The sequence below is a fragment of the Pogoniulus pusillus genome, chromosome 27 (assembly GCF_015220805.1).
Source record: "Pogoniulus pusillus isolate bPogPus1 chromosome 27, bPogPus1.pri, whole genome shotgun sequence".
Lineage (NCBI taxonomy): Eukaryota > Metazoa > Chordata > Aves > Piciformes > Lybiidae > Pogoniulus > Pogoniulus pusillus.
The window spans coordinates 15,476,028-15,497,449 of NC_087290.1; the positions used below are offsets into that span (position 1 = coordinate 15,476,028).

Sequence of the window (21,422 nt, forward strand, 5' to 3'; positions counted from 1 at the left end):
CTGCTGTTGAGAGAGAAAAGGTAATTGTTCTTTTTTTCACATTTACCCATGCTTGTTGCGTTCCTTATGTGTTTAAAGGACAAGGATGCAGAAAATGATGTTATTGATGTCATCACCATGGCAACAATTCTTTAGAATAATGCATTCTAGCATTGTTATTCTGCACACACAAAAAAAGAAAAGGGGGAGGGAACTTTCTTTTAAGTACAAACAGATTGTGCCCCTTTTAAATGCACCCATGAACTTTGCTTTTCTGAAGATTTACAGACTGGTTTGGGGCAGAAAGGATTCTGACATCATTTACCTCTCTTGTGTACATCACATTATGGTTAAAAAAAACCCCAACAAACAAAACAACAAAACTTTGAAAAAGCCAATGGTTTAAAGAGACTCAGTATGGGAAGGATATATAAACATTTCTTTGATCAAGAAGATGGGGAAAAAATCATCGAATTTTGAAATTGATGAGCTCTAGCATCAGCCCCACTAAATAATCAATAGACAGGAGAATGGAGCAACAAAACACTCTGAGCTTATTAAAGCAGTCATTTAGTTATGATTGTGCTCCAGACAGCACAGCTCTTACTGCAGCCACTACACACATCTTAAAACATTTTGAGAGGAAGCTGAATTGCCCATTCACGAGGCAGTTTGCAAACATACAATTTGCCTTTCATCTTCAGTCTTCCATTGTCCTCAGGTATTGACAGTCTTGTTAGAATAACATTTTAGAAGTGGTAGCATTTCCTGAGTCATAGTATCATTTTATTCTTTCTTGACTCCACTGCTGAGTATGAATAAGGATTACCTTATTCATACTCAGCAGTGAAATGTATGTGGTTTTATTACCAAAAAAGAAAAAGTTTCTGTGTTTTAAAACTACCCTACACTTTTATGCTGTGTATGACACTCTAGTTTACATCTTCCAGTTTGACTTCCTCAAGAGGACAGTCTGTTTTCTGCACACCAATGGTGCATGGAAGTGGGTTCTTCTAACCTTGAGGTGTGAACACAAGGAAGTTTTGCACCATAAAGAACTTGAGTTGTGTGCTAACATTCTACTTAAGTGTGCCCACAATCTCATTTTTGAGAAAAACTGTAGTTGACTTAGTGCCTCCAAATATATAATGCTTATGATTTTCCCAAAAGTCACCACAGCTGTTTGCTGTTGGACAGTAACTTAGACCGTTGGATTTTTCTGCTGGCAATGGTGATGCAAATCTTAAGTATGAGCTTGAGGGGTGGAGCACTCACTGGATAAGGAATTGGCTGAGTGGTCACATTCAGAGACTTGTGGTCAACTTCTCAATGTCCAGATGGAGACCAGTGCTGAGTGGTGTCCCTCAAGGGTTGGCACAGGGGCCAGTGCTGTTCAGCGTCCTTGTCAGGGATATGGACAATGGGATTGAGCAAGTTTGCAGAAGACACCAAGCTGTATAGTCTGGCTGGCAGGCTGGGGAGAAGATTGAGAGATGGACCTATGCCAACCTTGTGAAGTTCAACAAGGCCAAGTGCAAGGTTCTACAGCTGGGTTGGGGCAATACCAAGCACAAATATAGGTTAAGCGAGGAGTGGCTTGAGAGCAGTCTCAAGGAGAAGGACATGGAGGTGTCAGTTGATGAAAACGCAACATGAGTTGGCAATCTGTGCTTGCAGCACAGAAGGCAACTATGTCCTGGGCTGCATCAAAAGAAGTGTGACCAGCAGGATGAGAGAGGTGATTCTCCCTCTGCTCTCATGAGACCCCGCTTGGAGTACCACATCCAGTTCTGGTGCTCCCAGAATAAGAGCAACATTGAACTGCTGGAATGGGTCCAGAGGAGGGCCACAGAGATGATCACAGGGCTGGAGCACCTCTGCTATGTGGACAGGCTGAGAGAGTTAGAGCTGTTCAGCTTGGAGAAGAGAAGGCTCCAGGGAGACCTTATAGCAGCCTTCCAGTACCTGAAAGGGGCCTACTAAAATACTGGGAAGGAACTTTTTTCAAGGTGTTGTAGTGATAGATTGAATGGATTGAAGCTTGGGGAGGGTAGATTTAGACTGGGTATTAGGAAGAAATTATTTACAATGAGGGTGGTGAGACAGGTTGCCCAGGGAGGTTGTCGATGCCCCCTCCCTGGAAGTGCTCAAGGCCAGGCTGGATGAGGCCTTGAGCAACCTGGTCTAGTGAAGGGTGTCCCTGCCCATGGTGGGGCAGTTGCAACTACACCATCTTTTAAGATCCCTTCCAACCCAAACCATTCTATGGATCTATGAACAAAGTAATCACAGAATCACAGAATCAACCAGGTTGGAAGAGACCTCCAAGATCATCCAGTCCAACCTATCACCCAGCCCTATCCAGTCAACCAGACCTCCTCTAAACCCAGCCTTTTCTTTTGTTTTACTATACTGCTTAAGGAATTGTGATTTAAAGATGATGCAAAGTAAATAAACAGTTTGTGGTACTACTGACTGGTTTGGTTTGGTTTCCTTTCTTGTCTTTATCTCTTCCCCTGCCATTTATTCCCCTTGGTGTGAATGTCAGGTGCCAAGTAGATACAGGCAGAGACTGACAGCCTTGATTCTGCCACAGCAGCAGCAGCAGCAGTGCATGTTCCCTGGGCTACCTTGCTGAATTTTGTTTCAGATAACCATATCAATGTTTAAGAAGGTAACAGAGACTGTAGGAAGGTGTCAGTGAGCACCAGCTTCTTCTGTTGGTAACACTGCAGTGTAGGAAACAGATAGGTCACCAAGCGTTTTCCCTGTGATCCACCAAAAGGCCACCAGCACACAATCCCAATTCAGTCACAACAAACCCGGACTGGACTTCAGTCATCTTTTCTTACTCTCTATTCTTGGTCCCACAGGAATTGTTGTTGTTTTCTGGAGATTTCTGCTAGATTTGACGTGGCCCATTTGCTGCCTTCATTCCCTTAATCTTTCTATTCTCTCCCGAAATTGAGGGACCTTTGCAGAATTGCAGCTCTTAGCTTTTACTGCTGACAGAATGAAGTTATATTTCTGGCTCGTGTATTTATATACCTTAAGACAAAACCCATCTTCAGGGCTAGATGACATGTGGTTTTCTGGCTGCCACTCAGAGCAAGAACATCTTGTCAGACTGCAAGCCTGCCTGCTGAAAATGCTGTCCCTAAGCACATTTTCTACCTCAACTGAAAATACATGTGATTGCTAAACAAACTTGAATTTGTTTATTTTATAATATACCAACAGCTGTTTTCTTGGATGATGTCCAGGATTTCTCAAGCCAACCTACTTAACAGTGTAGAATTCTGTTTCACTGAGCTAGTTTGCCTGCTTTGTTTCTCTTCTTTTCAGTGTGTGTTGGGGTGAGTTGTAGTCACTGAAACAACTGTGGTTTTCTAAAGCTTTAGACAGAACTAAGTGACTTATTTCAGGAATGGAGCTGGAAAGAAAGTCTTGTGTTCAGTCAGGTAACAATATGAAAAACATTACACCGTGACACAGGTTATTACATCCCCACCATATCAAATGTGAGTTTAGTGGTGCCTGTTCCTAAATGCATTCTCTGTACTTGGGGCTTTGTGATCATGGAGGGGCCTGGAACACAAACCCTATGAGGAGAGGCTGAGGGAGCTGGGGGTGTTTTGCCTGGAGAAGAGGAGGCTCAGGGGTGACCTCACTGCTGTCTACAACTACCTGAAGGGAGGTTGTAGCCAGCTGGGGGTTGGTCTCTTCTCCCAGGCAACCAGCAATAGAACAAGGGGACACAGTCTCAAGTTGTGCCAGGGGAAGTATAGGCTGGATGTTAGGAGGAAGTTGTTGGCAGAGAGAGTGATTGGCATTGGAATGGGCTGCCCAGGGAGGTGGTGGAGTCACCATCCCTGGAGATGTTCAAGAAAAGCCTGGCTGAGGCACTTAGTGCCATGGTCTAGTTGATTGGCTAGGGCTGGGTGCTAGGTTGGACTGGATGATCTTGGAGGTCTCTTCCAACCTGGTTGATTCTATGATTCTATTGAGAAAGGGTGAGCACCTCCTCGGCTCTGACTGGGCAGTCAAGCTCACCCAGATGTTCTTTACATCTTCACATTTGTGATGGAAAATGCTTCATTGGTTTCAGCAGAGCTAAGAGCTGGACACATGTATTTGTTGACCATAACTGGGTTGTTTAGTCAAATGTTGATAGTCATCACTCTTGTAAAGCACACGAGATGCTGGAGTTAAAAGGCCAAAGTAGGGATGCTCACAGGTGCAGATGGGGAGCTGCTTTCCACAAGCCAGCCAAAGTGTTAACAGTATGGTTTGTTTGGATGGTTAACCATCTGGCTGCATGTCTGTGACCACAATTTCCACAGATAACATAATAATTAACAGCCATCTTGCACCTTCACTAACATCACTTTCCTGTCTCCATCAGAAACTTAGTGTGGTTTGTCTGCTGCTGTTCCTAACAGAATTAACCAGAAATTCTGGGAGAGGAGTTGTCTCTGTAAGTCTTCTGAGTTGCTTGGTCATTGACCAGTGCATTTTATTGCAGTGCTGTGGTTTCCTCTCTCCTGTTGAAGGTATTTTCCCTCTGTACAGCACCAGGCATTCAGAAAGGATCAATAAGTGACTATCATGTGATCTAAAGACATATTCCATGCTACATGCTGTTTCTTACTTTATAGTTATCATATTTGGTATTACTATATTTGGCTGTGGTGCATACATGCAGTTAAATTGTATCAACTGATCCTGATACAGCTGAACTCTATTTCTTAAATTTGCAGTTGTCTAAAAGAGACAAATTTTGAAAGTCTGAAATATTACCAGTAGCAGTTTTGTAGCACATGGGCTCCCTACCCAAGCAGAACTAATTATCCCCTGTAACTAAGATTGGTTGAGGGAAACTGACCTGTTGTTTGTGTTATGATGATTTTGTTTTCTTAACATAGAGGGTATGTTCATCAAAAACTCTGTGAACTAGTTCATAATTAGATACTGGCAGCCCATCCATTCACTAACTTGCAAATTGCTTACATTTAATGTCTTTAAACTCTTCTGAAAGTTGCTGGAACAGAATCATGCCAAATATGTGCAATGTATGAATTTCATAGATTATGTCTACAACTTAATTTATGAGTTAGTTTAAGTAAGATTTTTTTGTTGCTTAAATAAGTGTGCAACTGAAATAAGGAATTTCACTGTCTACCTGGTGCTATGAAATCTACTTACTGCTAAAAAGAAAAATCCAATTATATACTTACATAGCAAATTCTATGGATTAGGTTCAAGATTTCCTGTGTTTTGTTACCATATTCATCACATATACTCTGGCAATACTCTAAAAGTTCTTCTCCATTATATCTTTGGAGCAAATAGTCTTTCTCTGGCTGTGTTTGAAATCATCATGTTTATTTGAAAGTTGTAAAACCCACTAATATGTACACAGAGTAAGTGAAATTATGACAATACAGTGGATGATGTAGTCATCTATAATGAATCACAGAGTAAAATAATTGCTAAGAGCCTTAATTAAGATGAGAACAGGCAGTGTTAATGGAAAATGAAAGCTGATTAGTGTATTAGTTGTCACAGTCAGCCTGATTTAAGCCCTGTCAGAGTCACTGAACCAAATTTAGAGTATAATACAATGGAGAGGTTATTGTATCAGACTGAATATTTTGCAGAACAGCACTATGGAGAGGTTTGTGATAACTAGATGGCAGACTGGATTAGCTTTGTAGACTCACTCCCAAATCTCTCCTGCCTTGTAACAATGTCTGCTGCTCCTCCCGTGAGCAACCTTTTGGAACTGCGAGTCAGAAAAAAATCAGGAATGCAATCGTAGAGAGTTTCTCAAGTCACATCTAAAATGCTGAGAGAGGATTTAGTTTAATTAGTGTTTTCCCTTCCTAAGTGGCATTTCTTTTCCTGTTTATATTTTTCCTTTGGATTCAGTTTTGCTGTCCTTTTGTAAGGTGAATTTGCTGAGAATTCTGTGTGTGTTTGAAAAGTTTATTTTGCTGTCTGCCAGCACCACCAAAGAGAACATGCACCTGTTTTTCAGCTGGGTTTTGGAGCTTACCTTGAATAAGCAGCACATGGAATTAGCAATTAACATGAAAAGCCTAGAACCTTTCACCCTTGGATGCTTCAGTGTCATGACAAAGTACAGGGTTGTTTGTTTTTTTTTATGTAAACAGGCTTCTTAAATCAATGTTTAGTTCCTTTCCTGGATTTGGAAGCTATGTATTTTCACTTGATTCGTAGTCACTTCAGTTCTAGAATGTGAGACACAGATCACTGCAAAAATCAAAAGAAGCAGCTAGAAATTATTTGGATTCAAAAGCAGAGTGATGCAATCGCACACACAACGGGAGAGAAGGCAGCCACAAGGCTGTGTAATAAAAGATGTCATTTTGCAGATACTTTCTGGTGAAGGCTGAGGTGCCTGTTATTTCACCCTGGCTGTGCAATGTACCAAAGTAAACCTGCTGTGGGCATAATTCTGTATTATATCAGGAAAGACTTAGATCTTTTCCTTCTCTTCCCTAATCCTACATTCTCTTGGTCAGCTCTAATAAGGAGCAACCCATGAAGTACAGGGCAGTCCTCTCAGTACTGAGTTGGGGTATACAGAGATTAAGAGAAAAACTCAAAGCACATTTAAATGAACAGAGGAATCCTTCTGCAGTGGTGTTTTGTGCTTGAGTGACTAATTTGCTACCATTTCTATGAATCAAGCTTTTTTGCCTTGATTGTGCCAGTTATCCCCAGAGGGAGCAGAGCACTTTTGCTGGAGTTGTGCATCACTGGGGACAGGAACCTCCATACTCCTGGCTCCGTGTACATAGGCTGATAGAGAAGGCATATGGGCAAATCCCATATTTGCTGAGAAAATACAGTTTGAATGACTGAAACAATTTGCAAATTAACCTGAGTTTGCTTTAGCTTACATTATTAAACAAGCCAAAACATTTCTTTTCTGCTTTTTTATTTCAATAACTTCCTAGAGCATATATATGTATATGTACATCTATATAGTTAACAAGTTCTTGTAGTTTAGTTCTTAGAGATTCTAAAAAAATAGTAAAATAGAGATGAAGTGTTTATCTGTGAATGAATGAGTGTCTGCACTGGACTGAAAAACACTGGTTCTTTCACCAGAAGAACTTAGATTTTATGAAATCGTGGGTTTCAGGCTTAGGAGATTTCTTCAGTGTTCTTCTCTAGCTAAACATAAAACAGCTTTTCTACGGCTTCAACTGCCTGATGAATACAATAGCTGATTAATAATAGTGATTAATACAGTAACTGAAATATAGTGGGTTTGCACACAAATACCAACATCAAATTCATCTTTCACTTTTCTTTCAGAATACAATGATTATGATCTTCATTTTGTCCTAAATTTTAGCAATGCACAGTTTTTCTTTTCCCAAGTGATTTTAACAGTGGCAGATATTCACTATCTGTAAGTAACACTGAAAATCACTTGCTCCATAACACTTCTGGGCCACTAAGTTTCTTCTTTCATCTATCTAATTCCACTCTACTCGTTGCTTTAGCAGGGTAACTCAATCAGGCATGTGTTATCTTTCCCAGATCCTTTTCTGAGCACCACGTAGCGTGCAGGAATGTAGTTTGGCAAACACATTGTGTCTGAAATCCTTTGCTGGGAGAAGTGTTATATGCCTCAAAACTTTCAATAAGGCTGTTCCCAACTATATCTGTTCACCCAAAGAAAGTATTCATACCTCGCTTCCATATGTAGCATAGTACATAGTATATATTTTATCTTCCAATAGCATCTCTTTTCCAGGCTGCAGTTTACAAAGAATAAGTAAGGTTGTGCTTTGGCAGGCTCTTAAGACTCAACAAGGCCAACATAGAGGGGAATTTAGAAGAGGGAAATGTATCTCTTGTATGTAAGGTTGATTTCCACAGGCAGTAAGATTTAACATGCTGATATTTTTTGTAGGACAGGTGAACAAATACACCCACTCAGACTGGTGATGTACATTTTTTACTGCTTTGCTAATCTAAACCTTTCTGAGGCAAAGTCAAGTGCTGCCAATAACTTGTCAAACTGCTAGCTTCTGCCAACTTGATGAAACTTTCTGTAGCATTTCCTACTCACAATTCTATTCACAAAGTTTCTTAGTAGCTGTCTTATATGCTAATTTGTGTTCAATTAAATACTGGTATGTATAGAGAAAGCCTTTGCCTCAAATTCATCCTAGAGCCTTGATATCTAATTTCAAGTATTTAATAGTGTGCCACCAGCCTCAGCCTAAAGGCAGCTTGCGTAGGTGGCAGGTACGTTCACATGGTTCCTGTAGGAATGAAACGGGAGATGGTAGTGATCATTTTGACTTTTGAAAGCAAAATCCTTGTAACAGCCTTTTACAGCACATTGTCACTGTAGGTTCAAGTTGAACATTTTACAGTGGAGTTATTTCAGGAAATAAGCCTTAGTATAGGTAGAAGTAGCCATGTTACAAAGTGACAAATGAGCTGTTGGCTCCACACTGATGTTTCCTACCTTTTTTTGTGGTAGTAAGCTGAGTTACACTGTGAGTTCTCTGTTAGTGTACTCTGAGAGAATTTGTCTCTCCTTTCCAGGTCAGATATCCAAGGGGAAGTCTGGGAAGGCTTTGTAATGCAAATCTAGCTAGCCTTTATTCACACAAGGAATGCTAGATGCTGACCCACAAGGACTGAGTTCAAGATTTCTGTGAACGTGTGGGATTTAAATTAACTTGTTAATGAAAGCCTCTAAGAGCATAAAGTGCATTCAGTATCTAAATTACTTTGGTGATTTAGAAAGCTAAAATTGACCCTATGATGATTAAAAGAAAACTGCTTGATACTGCTCCTTGGCCTAAACATTGAAGGAATCCACCCATGGCACTTGGATGTGTGTTGAACAGACAATATGTTTGGTTTAATATAGTAAAAAGGGAAAAGTGGGTGGAGGTTTGTTGGAGGTGGACTGCACTTACAGTGGCTGACCAGGTAATCAAGAAGTATAACAAATACTAAAGAAACAGATTAAAGACAAAATGCTCAGATAAAATCTTTGGTATATTTTGTGTGTGTTTAAAAATAGAAAGCACATCATTAACAGGCAAATAAAAAGACAACCATTGCGTTTATACAAGGGGAAAATACTGGTGAGCTTAGTTGTTCAGCTCTGATAATCACCAGCAGGACAGACAACTTTCTGGAGTATCTTTTAAATCCATGAGATAATCATGGAAGATTAGAGTATGGTTATGGAGTAAGGAAATCACAAGTCCTTGGTTTCTGCACACAGCAGAAACATCCTATATTCCACAGCTATCCTTGCACTTGCCTCAGAGGAGGTTTATCCTTGATTATTCTGTTTTGTTGTATACCTCTCTCCATCTGCCTTGTGGATGACAGTCCAGATGTGCACTTAAAATTGCAATCACATTTACTGGAGGAATGAATGTGTGTAATTATTTTGTAATTCTGTTTCCATACTAATATTTTCCCTTTTGTTATTTCTTTTTTTTTACAGAGGGTATGAACTGTATGAACAAAGATCATGGGTGTGCACACATCTGCCGGGAGACACCCAAAGGTGGGGTTGCCTGTGAATGTAGGCCTGGCTTTGAACTTGCCAAAAACCAGAAGGACTGCAAATGTAGGTAGATGAAGATTAAATTTCAAATGCCCCAAAATGTTTTGTTTTCTTCATTGTTGTTAGTTTCCAGAAGCCAAGAAATCAACTTTGTTTTGGTCAAAGGTGATTTGTAGTTTTAGTAATGCTATTTTTACTGTAGAAGATGTGGAGGGATTGAATAACCAAATGTTGTCAGTGGCTGTTAGCAAAATGATAACAACTTTTCTACCTTCTTATGAGTGTGGTAAAGTGAGAGATCAGTTTATTCCAGGCTCTCCTGAAGGAGAGCGGATTCTAGGTTGCAATATTTTCAAGGTCCATGATACGTGCGTTGATTGATCTACTAAAGGCTTTAATGATAAGCCCACTAAATCTCTCAGTTTAAGTGTGTTGCTGTAGTCCTGATTCCATCTTACACACTCTTCTTCATAATACATGGAAAATGTGCAGCTTTCATATATACTGTTCTTCAAATTAAAACCCTGAGTGTTGTATTCTTGAAGCTGAGGTGCTGAAGATGCAGATATTCGTTAGCTCAAGAAATTGGAAATAACTGGTTAAAGTATCTGACCCTCTGTAAGTCAAAGCTGCTACCTGAAAGCTTCTAAATTACATGGGAATCATTCTGATGAGTGAGTGTTAGCTCTGACTCCAATAGGCTGCTTTCCCACTTGGTAGCTTTATGAGGGGGAAAAAAAAGTTCAGTAAATCAACATTAAACATGGTCTGTGCTTTGCAGAGAGCTAGTATTTTTGTGATAGCTTTTCATCCACTTCAACCTTCTTCTTCCCAAGTAGACACACTTCTATGATCTTAGTTCCCAAATACCAAGTCAAAAGAATCACCTTTGAATATTGTCAAGAAATAACACAGGATATTGTGTAGCCTGATTGTTCCTCAGTATTAAGAGGCTACACAGGGCCAAAGGCAAAAGCACAGAGAGGAATTGCCTTTGTAGCAATTGTCATTGTCAATGTTTATTGGAAGTGAACTTTGCACACTGTTGACTGCAGTGCAACATGAGCTACATTGGTAAAGTGGAAAAGGATGTTTATTTATGTTGTTTATTGTTTATTTCCACAAATGTGTACATTCCTTAGGACTTAGTTATTGTTCTTCATACTCAGATGGTGTCTGAAGGGTTAGAGCTTTTTCTAGAACAATATTTCTAAATGCCTCAAGGTTTAATAGAGTGAATAACTTGAATTTATTCTGTGTCCTGTGGTTTTCAAATTATAGTTGGAAGTATAATGAACTGCTGCTGATAGACCTCTGAGTAGGGATGCTGAGTTTTTCAAGGCTGCAGAACTTGCTGCACAGTACACCAACCCCTAATCCCACAGCACATTCTGCAGCCTTGCTTAACTGTATTTCTAGTAATTCCAAACCCAAAGGAGTGTAAAGCTGTAGGCAGATTGCCTGGAACAGTAACTGTGAGATTACAGCAGCCCATTTCTAAAGGTCTAGTTCTGAAACCAAATCTTGAGTTCAGAAAAACTTTCTCAGCTAACCATTTCAGTGGAACTAGTCTGAATCTTGGACTGTAGTTCTGCAAGTAGTGTGTACAGCTATGTTGAAGAGCTGAAAAAAGATGCTTGCGCCTTGTCAGGCTGGACTGGGTCTGTAGCCCTATATACCAGGAACTGGTAGGGTCTGATATACCCCTAGTGTATCCCTCCCAAATATGCTGACTTATCATGGACTCTCTAAGAGACTGTGCCTTTCAGGGCTTGTCAGAGTTCACTTTGCTGTTTCTTTATGGGAGCAAGTGGCAAAGAACCAGTACCTCACTAAGTAGATTTTAATCAGCCAGTTTGCAATTAAATTAGAATACTGGGAGAGGTTTTCTGATATATTTGTCCAAGTCTACTAGTAATGAGATGTGTTCTCAAAAAAAAAAAAAGATTATAAAATAAGTTAGAAAGCACAAAAAAAATGGAGGGAAGCCTCCAGCTTTTTATTCATGCATTACAGATTGTCATAATACCCTAATTACGTAATTAGATGTCACCGTGGCATGCTTCGTTCAGCGTACATGATTGTCAGTGCTCATTGAACAGGCTTTTTGTTCTTCATAATTCAGTGTCATGTCTTTCCTGCTGTAGAGTATTTAAACTCTATTGTGAAGATATTTTGCTTTATTTCCTCGTGAATTTTCCCAGGGTACTCATTACTGTAATACCAAAGTGCTTTGTAGGCATTAGTAATGTATTTTCAGCACATTCCTGCCAAATTAAAAAGTACCAGATTGCCTACCTTACAAATGGGAGTGAATGTAAAGATGTTAATGTCAGAGTGGTTTAGTAGTGGTAGGTGATTAACAAGAAACACCCAGAACCCAGCTCAGCACTTTGCTATGATCAAAGCCATGCTCCAAGTGGCTCTAGCTGTAGCTGCAAGTGTCATGGAGAAAGAAATAGAATATTCTGAACTTGGACATGCCAAGCCCTAAGTAGGAATTCCATTGAAGGGGCAGATGAGAGGTTTTGCAGGGCTCTATTCACTGCCATGGACAAGACCATACTTTCTTGACAGTCCCATTCTGATTTACTACTCATTCTGCAGCAGATTGGACAGGATTCTCCTACTGTTTCCACAGATCTGCTTTTCTCCATCTGCACTGTGCACTGAATGAGCAAGACAGTTGAGTAGTGTTTTCTGCATTTGTCATGAAGGATGATTATCATGATACAATAATTCTATCTATCAGAAGTCTGGTATTCTTTAGTGTGTGAGTGCTTGATATTGTAACCTCAATGGTTTCTTAGTGTAAATCATGAATGTGCCATTTCTAGCTACAGAAAAAAAAATGATTGCCCACATCACTAGGAAAACACAGAAGCACTGAGGCTGGAAGGGAACTCAAGAGCTCATCTGGAAATAGAACAAGCAGAATCATACAGATCCATATGCATACCTTCAGAAGAGCTGCATCCTTTGGATTCAAAGCCACATTATGCTGCATCTTCAGTGTAGAAGATGCTAGTTGACCCACAAGCATTAGAAGGATTTTGTCAGTGATTTTCATAGATGCTTGCTGGCAGCAAAAAGAAGAGATTTAGGAATAGTGAACTCAGTTCTAGATTGCAGTGGAAAAACATTGAAATTACCTTCAATTTCTACACCTGTATCAGTGATAGATTTTAAGATCCTGCCTCCTGAACAGGATTGCATTAGAAATTGCTGATAAACTGAAAGGTTTTTTTCTAAAAACATGGAAAAAGCAACACATTTTCTGTTAATTTTAATATTAGCTGAATCAGCTTAGCAGGGACTTGAAAAAGTAAGAAGAAACCTAAAACAGGTACACACACCTGCAAGCTGCAACCTAAAAGAAATCATTTTGGCAGAGTTACAAGTGAGTGAAAGCTGAATCTTATTGAAAAACACTGAATAACCTTGATTGCAGCTATTTCAGTCTACCCCTTCTGACAATAATAGTTTAAGTGAGCAGCAGGGATAGTACTAAGTAATTAGAATAACAGAAGCATTTCAGTTGGAAAGGACCTCTAAAATCATCAAGTCAAATCATTCTCTAGCTCTGCCACATCTGGTGCTAAACCATGTCGCTCAGCACTACATCTCTGTATGTTTTAAACACCTTCAGGGATGAGGACTCAACCACCTCGCTGGGGAGCTGGTTCCAGTGTTTGAGAGCCCTCTCAGTTTGTTCTGATATCCAACCTAAACCTCTTCTGCTGTAACTTGTAGGCCATTTCCTCTCATCCTACCCCCATCTTACTCCAACCCTCAGCCTTCTTTTCTCCAGATGAAACAACTCCAGTTTCCTCAGAAGAACTATTCCCTAGATGTTTCATCAGCTTCATTGCCCTTTTCTGGACAAGGTTCTAAAAATGTATTCTAGTATACTTACAATCAAATGCCATCCCACCTATGCCAAGAGGCAGCTTTTGGGCTCCTGCTGACAATGTTCTCTATTTGCTTTCAGTGCAAAGATCTCCAGAATGTTCAGAGTATAAGGCTATACTAGAATAAATGATGTGAACAGTGTTGCATGCACAGTTTTATCACATAGATGGAGGTGCCTGCATATTAATATACATTATATATTTTGTGGCAATTTTAGTTAAAAACTGTGCAATTTTTAAGTCACCTTGAATTACAATATGTTGATTAAAACTGTTGGAGAAAGCCATGCTACAAACCCAAAAGATCTGCCTTGCTGCAAGTTCTGTGGCATCTGAGCCATAGGATATATTTCAGTACAGATGCAATCATGATCACAACCTTGTTGTCCTAAGGGATTTTTTTGGGTTAGTGGACACTAAATGCTAGATATACTATTTTAGCCCTACATTTTCAAATGCTCCTTGTCACAAGCATGTCAGGTGATAGAGACCAGGAAAAGGATTATATAGCAGGATTTAGCCTGTGGAACGAGACTGAGTTCTGATATTTTCTGTCTTCTGGGGTTTTTACCAGGGAACATCAATAACATTATTTAGTGGAATACATACATTAAAATCCCATTGTTCTTTATAAAATGTCACTGTTCTTCAAGATGGTTGTTTCTTGTCTTTCAGCATTCAAAATGTCAATTTGAGACTAGTCCATAGATTTATATAGATAGCACTTGTTGTGCTATGTGTGACAGGACCACTTGTATAGATTTATGTGGCTCACTTGTAAAGCTGTGTCTCAGAAATGTTTAGCTCAGCCCAACCACACTGAATAAATACTGCTGCTTACATCATAGACAGATGGACAGTTTGGGATGTTATGCTGTGCTGCCCACTTGCAGGTCCCAAAAAGTGGCTGGTCAGTTCAAGAGCCTGAGTCAGTGAAGTGAATTAAACTTAAGCACCAAAGGCAGGGCTTCAGCTCAGGATGCTCCACAGCTCTTCATTCACAGTAGGAAGAGTACTGGGAGAAAAGACTGGTAACTTGGCCACTAGCATGGCCTCAGATAGATGGTGTGTATCTTGGAATCATAGAAGAGAATCACAGGACTGTTTTGGTTAAAAAAGACCAGCCAGTGAGAGGAAAGCTCATGTTTGCAGTCAGGCTGCAGCACGATGCTGTTGCACACATAATGTGGCAGACAGAAAGACAGACAAGAAAAACAAAATCGTGCCAAAAACTCAAATCAAAGCAGCAGCCAAAAAAAGAGAGATTATTAAGGACAGACTTCATGCTGAACAAGCAAATGACTTTTCAGCATAAGTGCATCATAAAGGTGGAATGTTTAAGAACATAAAGCATTTACATTCCATTTTTGTTTTACACCAAAAGCGAAAGTTACAATGTTTTGGTATGTTGAAGGAAATAGAATTTTGCTTCCATTTGTTGCAGAGTGAGATGGTTTATTTAATTTAGTTCTTCAGCAAAATAAATTAATAGGTAAGTTATAAATCTGGAGAAAGAATGATTGAGGATGGTTTTTGCTTAGGGCAATTTGTAATTCCTTAGAAGTTTAAGTTTACGATGGCTTGGAGTGCAGTTCCCTCCTCTGGTGGGATTTAACCTACAATTCCCACTTTTCAGCATAGTACTGTCGAGCTCCAGTAAGGGAATATAGATCACACTGCTCTCCATCTTTCTCACTGACATTTGTTACAGTCAGATAAAACAGTAGCATTCCTGGGAAGAGAGGTGGGAATCCAATCAGACCCTCTTCTTGTAGACTGTTCTTACCACTAGGTCATGAGTGCCTTTCTGGCTCTTTTTATTTGAAGTGTGCAATGTGAAGAGTGCTTGCACCCATAATAACATCTGCTCTGTACTCACTTCGGACATGGACAATACCTGTTGTGATCTTTGCCGTCCTTGGGGGACTGTGAGTGTAAACTTGCCGTTGCCACACTGGCAGGAGGTTTTAATGGGAATTGTTCCATTTTAAGCAAAATATTTAGTAGTTACTGAGAGTGACATGAGTGTAAAGCACCAGGTACTCACACCAGAGGCGGGATAGTTCACTTCTAGGTATTGTGACTGCAAATTCCAGTCTACTCCATTTCTAGAAGTTAGCATTAAAGCAGGATCACTGAGGTCAGTGGGAAATTGTGTGAGTTTAGCCCTATTGAGTTAGGTATAACCTCAGTTTAGATTTAGAGACATGATTTTAAAATGTATGGTGCTCTTTGCTTTCTGGACTCTCCTTTTACTAGGAAGAAAATTCTGCTAAGGCCAATGTGAGATGGTTCCTTCTGATTTTTAGGAGTGTGTATTCAAGTTACTGTGGTCAGTCAGAAATTGGCTAACCAGTTATAGTAGAATTCTGAATAGAAATAGACTGTGGGAGAAGTAGTTCATGTTTGGTTTTTTTTCCCCTTCACTGCATGGATTGAGAGTAGAGCATGAGACAGGAGAGTGGCAAAGGGGTGGGGGTTAGAAGAAAGGCTAAGAAATGCAAATAACTGCAAATGGTAATGTTATGTCACCTTATGTCTTGGTATGTTACTGCTCTTCTGTATTCTGAAAGGCCCTTGAGACTAACTGATTTCATTGTCATTTTATTCATATATACATATATACACATTCATTTGGGGCTTAACTAGTAACCTGTAACTATGGGAATGGAGGCTGCCAACACACCTGTGATGACACAGATACTGGCCCTGTATGTGGTTGTCATCAGAAGTATGCCCTGCATTCAGATGGCCGAACCTGCATTGGTAAGTACTTCTCTGCACCTCCTTTTCTTTCCCGTTCCTCGTGGAATACGTGTGTGCACGGACGTGTGTGTGTGTGTGTGTGCACGTGTGCAGCTGTACCTCACAGGCCTGTAGCACCACTGCTGAGAGAAGTGTTTGATTATGGGCACATTCTACAGAGAGAGAAGCACTGCTGCCTGCTTTTGTCCAAACATTTGTTAACGGCGTATCCCTTTGTTACTCCCACCTAACTTTTGTTTCTTTTGATAACTCTAGTAGATTTTGAACTAAAAAGGTGTAGAATGTTCACAAATTACAGATGAAAGTTCATCTCTTCTGTTCACTTTCATGAGTCAAGACTTCCTTGCATAAGCAAGTTGAGGAAGGCGATCCTCTTCTCTAAGCCATTATCAGGGAGAATTAATCATCATCATGATGTGCTTTCTTCCCTGCTGTATGGGTTTTGACTCTAAAGATTACAGCACTTGTAGTGAATAAGCTTTCACTCAGAATATTAGTAGCAAAAAGCTGTTCAAGAGACAGAGCATCTTGAGAGATACTGTGCAAACATGATTATAAAATACATTATTTGCTTAACATGATTTCTTTCCACGCAGCTTAATTTCTTTTTTTTTCCCTTTTTTTTTTTTTTTGGTAAAAGAAGTGTATTTTTGAACATTGCAAGGTGTGATTTGGAAATTCTTGCTCACAGATCAGAACCTAAAATATGTAATGGTTTTCAGTAGCATTGTGGTGAAGTCTCAGCTTTTTGTTTGCTTAATTTCCCAGTGGTTTCCTGAGGTTCAAAAAAGCATGAACACACATTTATCATCTTTTCTCCTCTTTAATAATACTGCAAGACAGACTACTTGAAACCCATGGAAATCTGACAGTTACTACCCTTAGTGATTCCTTGGCATAAAACTTTATGCCTGCCAAGAGCCTCGCTCACTTCTGACGGGTTTGATTGCACAAATTGTGTGGTAGCATGAGGGTTTTGCTGGCAGAGGGAGGGCTGAGCAAGGCTCAGTGCTGGACTCTGCTTTGCTGTGTGTCAGCTGTCTCAGCTGGCAGGTTCTCTCAGCTAGTGCTTCTGATTAACACAGAGGGGCTTCATCATACAGTCCCTCTCTTGAAAATCACCCTCCCTGAAGCCTGTGGCACTTCCAGATGCAGAGAATTTGCACGAGGGGCCTTAAGAGCAGGTTTTATTGAACTGATAACTGATCTTCTATTTCTTAGCATTCACTAATATCCTTGGATTGATGTTTTATTTTGTCCAGCATGTAAAGATTATTTAAAAAGCTTTGTACTCTGCTGCTGGTTTTATTTTTTTCCCCATTTTTGTAATGTCATACATACAACTCCATGTTACATTCCTTGGTCTTGTGATGTAAGTCACATATTACTGCCTATGCTGATTATCTTCCTTCTAAGTAGTTCTTTCTCTTAGAATACTTTTCCATTTTTTTTACTTTATTTTTTGCATTTTTATTCCTGCTTTCTGGTGATGGTTCCTGATTGCCTGTCTTGTCTGATAACTGACGTTCATTAATTATTTACAGAGCAAAAACAAAAACTCATTAAAAAAAAAAGTCAAACAAAAGCCTCTATTGCAGCCTGATCCCATCTAGAACTTGTTCAAAACAAACCAAAACAACTTCTTGTCACCGCTCAACCATGTAGTGTTGCCACAAACAAAACCTGCCAGCCTCCTCCTCCTCCTCTTTACTTCAGTGACTCCAGTGTTTGCTGTCTTCAGTGGTGTATATATTCCAGGCATCACTGCAAGAATGCAAACTTCTGCATAGCCAGACAAATACTCGTTGACCCTTCGTCTAACATATTTTGTCTTTGTTTGCTTGACTTATCCTTTTATTTTTGTTTGCTGCATGTGAAAGTCCCCACTTGCATTTTGGTTTTTGTTTTCCTAATACGCATTTCCCTCTCTTGTGCAACTCCTTTTATTTACCCAGCTGCTGCGTCTCCATTGCTCTCCTGTATCAGAGATCTTGATTTCTGTTTCATTTACTGATCATCTCATCCCAGACTTGTGACTGTTTCTGTGTATTTCTAATGAAGCATAACTAAAATCCTCATTATGCTGTATAAAACCCTTACATATAGGATTCCAGAGACTGCCATGTAAAATGACCTTTGCTGACATCATCTTACTTGCTGCATGCTTATAAAATTACTAAACTCTGTTCTTGCAACATGTTTCCTAGCATTGAATGTTTAGCTAGTACTGTTTCATAGACAAGCAGGCAACCAGCACTGCCCAAATTGAATTTTTTTTATGTTTTTCTTTGTTGTTTGTTTGTTTTTTGTTGTTGTTTTTTGTTTAATTTGCATGCTATTGTTTGGTTTCTCCTCACAATGTGTCAGTGTGTGTGAGACTATGGCGCATCCATGCCCATCCATCACTGGACTCTTCTAGCTCTCTCTGTTTGTCTTGGTCTTCTGCCTGACACCTTCAGATTGTGGTGTCGCCATTAGCCCAAATCACTTCACACTTTGTCTTTGGTAGTTTGTTTAACTAGCATCCCTAAATTTTAATTTTCATCATTAACACCTCTCTGGGACACTCATGTTAGCTGTCTTGTTCTCCGGTAGGAATCCAGCTTTCTGTAGGTGGTTAATTACTTCATAGTTGACCATCTTCCCTTCGCCCCATCTGTCTTCCTATTTCCCTGAACACTCTTCAGTTTGTTCCCTGGGATCTCAAAGGGAATTAACTCTCTAACGGGGATTTAGTGCTTTCATGCCTTGCTTCTTGGCTTTGGCTGTGCCATGCCAAGAAACTGTCTTAGGCAGTGGAAAATTGGGCTTGTGATTAACCAACTGCTCCATGTTTGTCCCTTACTTGTGTTTTAGAGAAGGATGAGGCTGCAATTGAGAGTTCTGAGTACAATGCCACGTCAGTAGCTGATGTGGACAAGCGGGTGAAACGGCGGCTACTTATGGGTAACACTTTTCTTCCACTTCCTTTGTTGTGCTCTCACTTTTGTCTGTATGTGTGTGTGGGGGGAGGTTTTCCTTTGGTCTCATTTGGTCCCTTTGGTTTCGGTTTGGTTTGTTGTTCTTTGGGTTTTTTTAACCTGACTTCATCTGTGTGGAAAGGTCACGAATTTTGTTAAGTTCTCATCTGTTGTACGACTTCATTTCTTGGTTTTGAACTTTTTTTTTTTTTGTGATGCTGCAGCTTTAATGTCCAATTTCTTCTGCATAGGAAAAAGCTTTTGCTATTAACCTTACCTAACTTATGCAAGCTACCTCTTACATGTGGTTCGTATGTGTTTGTGTGTATGTGTTGCGTTAAGATGCCCCAAAAAATCTCCTGTTCCAGACTTGCCCATGGAGTTAAAAGTGGATTAAATAAACCTACTTAAAATGTGCAGTACATTTGATTGAAATGTAAATATTATGACTGGAAATTCATTTCTTTCATTTGTGCAGCTATGTTAGTAACCACTGAAAGATCTTTCCCAAGTGACTAGTAAGCTTCTGTATGTTCCTCTTTCCAGACTGAGGCATGCCTTGTTTCTGTGTGTGCCTGAGAGTGAAAAGGGAGGAGGAATTGCACTGAACAAGGACAGTTCTTTAGCTTCTGCTCTCAGTTAATCCATCGCACACCTTTGTGCTTGTGTTCTTTGTGTTAAGTCTATGGCCATTACTGAGAATGACCTTTTAGGAATAAAAAGGGTAGAGTGGCTGGACCTCTGCCAGACTCCTTTCATGTGACAAATAGCACAGGGTAGCACAGACTGCTGAATTATGCCAGTGCTTTGGAGGTTTTCAGGTGGTTTATTACTCTGTGTTTTTCCATTCTAATGCCCTACTCACCACATACAATTATTTCCACTGGGTTTTAAACCTAGCGAGCATTGGTGAGGTGCACCAAATGAACTGTTCACAAGACAAGGATTCTTGACACACAGAAAAGATTCTGGCAGGACAAGATTCTGCTTTCTTCCCTCCTGATTTCTTAAAGCCACTGAGTCCATTGCAGACTCTGCAAGCTCAGCTTTAGGAGACCAGAAGCCTCACTTTGAATATTTAGTTGATTGCTAGGATAATATTTGCAGTGACAATATAAAGTTTCCGTATCACTTGTATCTCATCAGCCATGATAAACCATCCACTTAAATGCAGGCCAGCACACAACCACTGGCATGGTGTTATAACTCTGAAATGCTCTTACATTGTTATGTTAGGATAAAATATCTTCCCTGGTGTGAAAACCTGCTCTTTATTTTTTAGATTATCTATGACTGTTCATTTGTAATTAGTTGACAGACCTAGCAAGTGGTCTATATTAATTTATTGTTTAATCATGCACTATTTAAATTCATTTAAACTAGCTATGATGGTTGGATGGATGGAAACCTTGCTTTCTAAAGGTGCTGTTAACACTCTTGGCTATCATTTCAACAAGACATACAGTCTCACAAGAAGACCTCTAGACCACTGGGAAATTTGCCCAGTACCTACCAGTATGTACAATATGGTTTAGAGGGGCTGGGCAACATAGTGCATGATGTTGCTGCTCCACCCTCTGAATAGAAAAACAGAGTCATTATCCAACCTGAAAATCAGCTCACACTACTTACAAATATCCAGGCAAATAGAATGAAAACCTTCAGATTAGCAACAAACTTCTTAGCTACACCAAGTCTGCAACTTCCAAGCCAAACATAGATTCTAGAAGTAGGTTTAGCAAGATAATTTAAAAAGCCATTTACAAAGCACCTTAACTCTTGAGTACCTCCTGCATTAGCAATATCAGCCAAGAATTGAGATTTTATGGATGTGATGTGTTTGAACAACTGATTCTTTAGCTAAACATTAAGTAGAGCTGAAAAGAAATTTAATTAGTAAGTGAGATCTGAGAGAGTGGCTTATTACTTAGGGACTTTTCTGCTTGTGTATTTCTACTGATGCTCAGAAAACCCACTTCATTTTGTTTTTTGTTGATAGAGTTTTACTACATTTCACAAGTGTAGTGGTATTTCCATGAAATCCCACGTGTCTTCAGATGCTTTCTGAAAAACTGGTTTAGAAAGTACTGAAAAGCTTCTCAGGAAACCTTGTTACCAGATTTAGTAAATGGATTGTGATTTTTGACCCTCCTGCAAGCAGCCTTGGGAAAATAGGAAAAGCAGATGACTTTATGTAATTTTAGTAGTCCAATGAAAGATGCT

At 39.8% G+C, this 21,422-nt stretch overlaps 1 protein-coding gene across 2 annotated transcripts in view; it reads left to right on the forward strand.

Annotated features, from left to right (window-relative positions):
• The window catches only part of SCUBE1 (signal peptide, CUB domain and EGF like domain containing 1), a 159,580-nt gene that overhangs the window by 63,532 nt on the left and 74,626 nt on the right, over window positions 1–21,422 (forward strand). The window contains exons 5-7 of one of the 2 annotated variants that reach the window (XM_064166000.1): window positions 9,500–9,625; window positions 16,123–16,239; window positions 19,096–19,185. In XM_064166000.1, the coding sequence (XP_064022070.1) occupies window positions 9,500–9,625; window positions 16,123–16,239; window positions 19,096–19,185 (333 nt within the window). The remainder of the gene's footprint in view (window positions 1–9,499; window positions 9,626–16,122; window positions 16,240–19,095; window positions 19,186–21,422) is intronic. The other variant, XM_064166001.1, reaches the window with a different exon arrangement.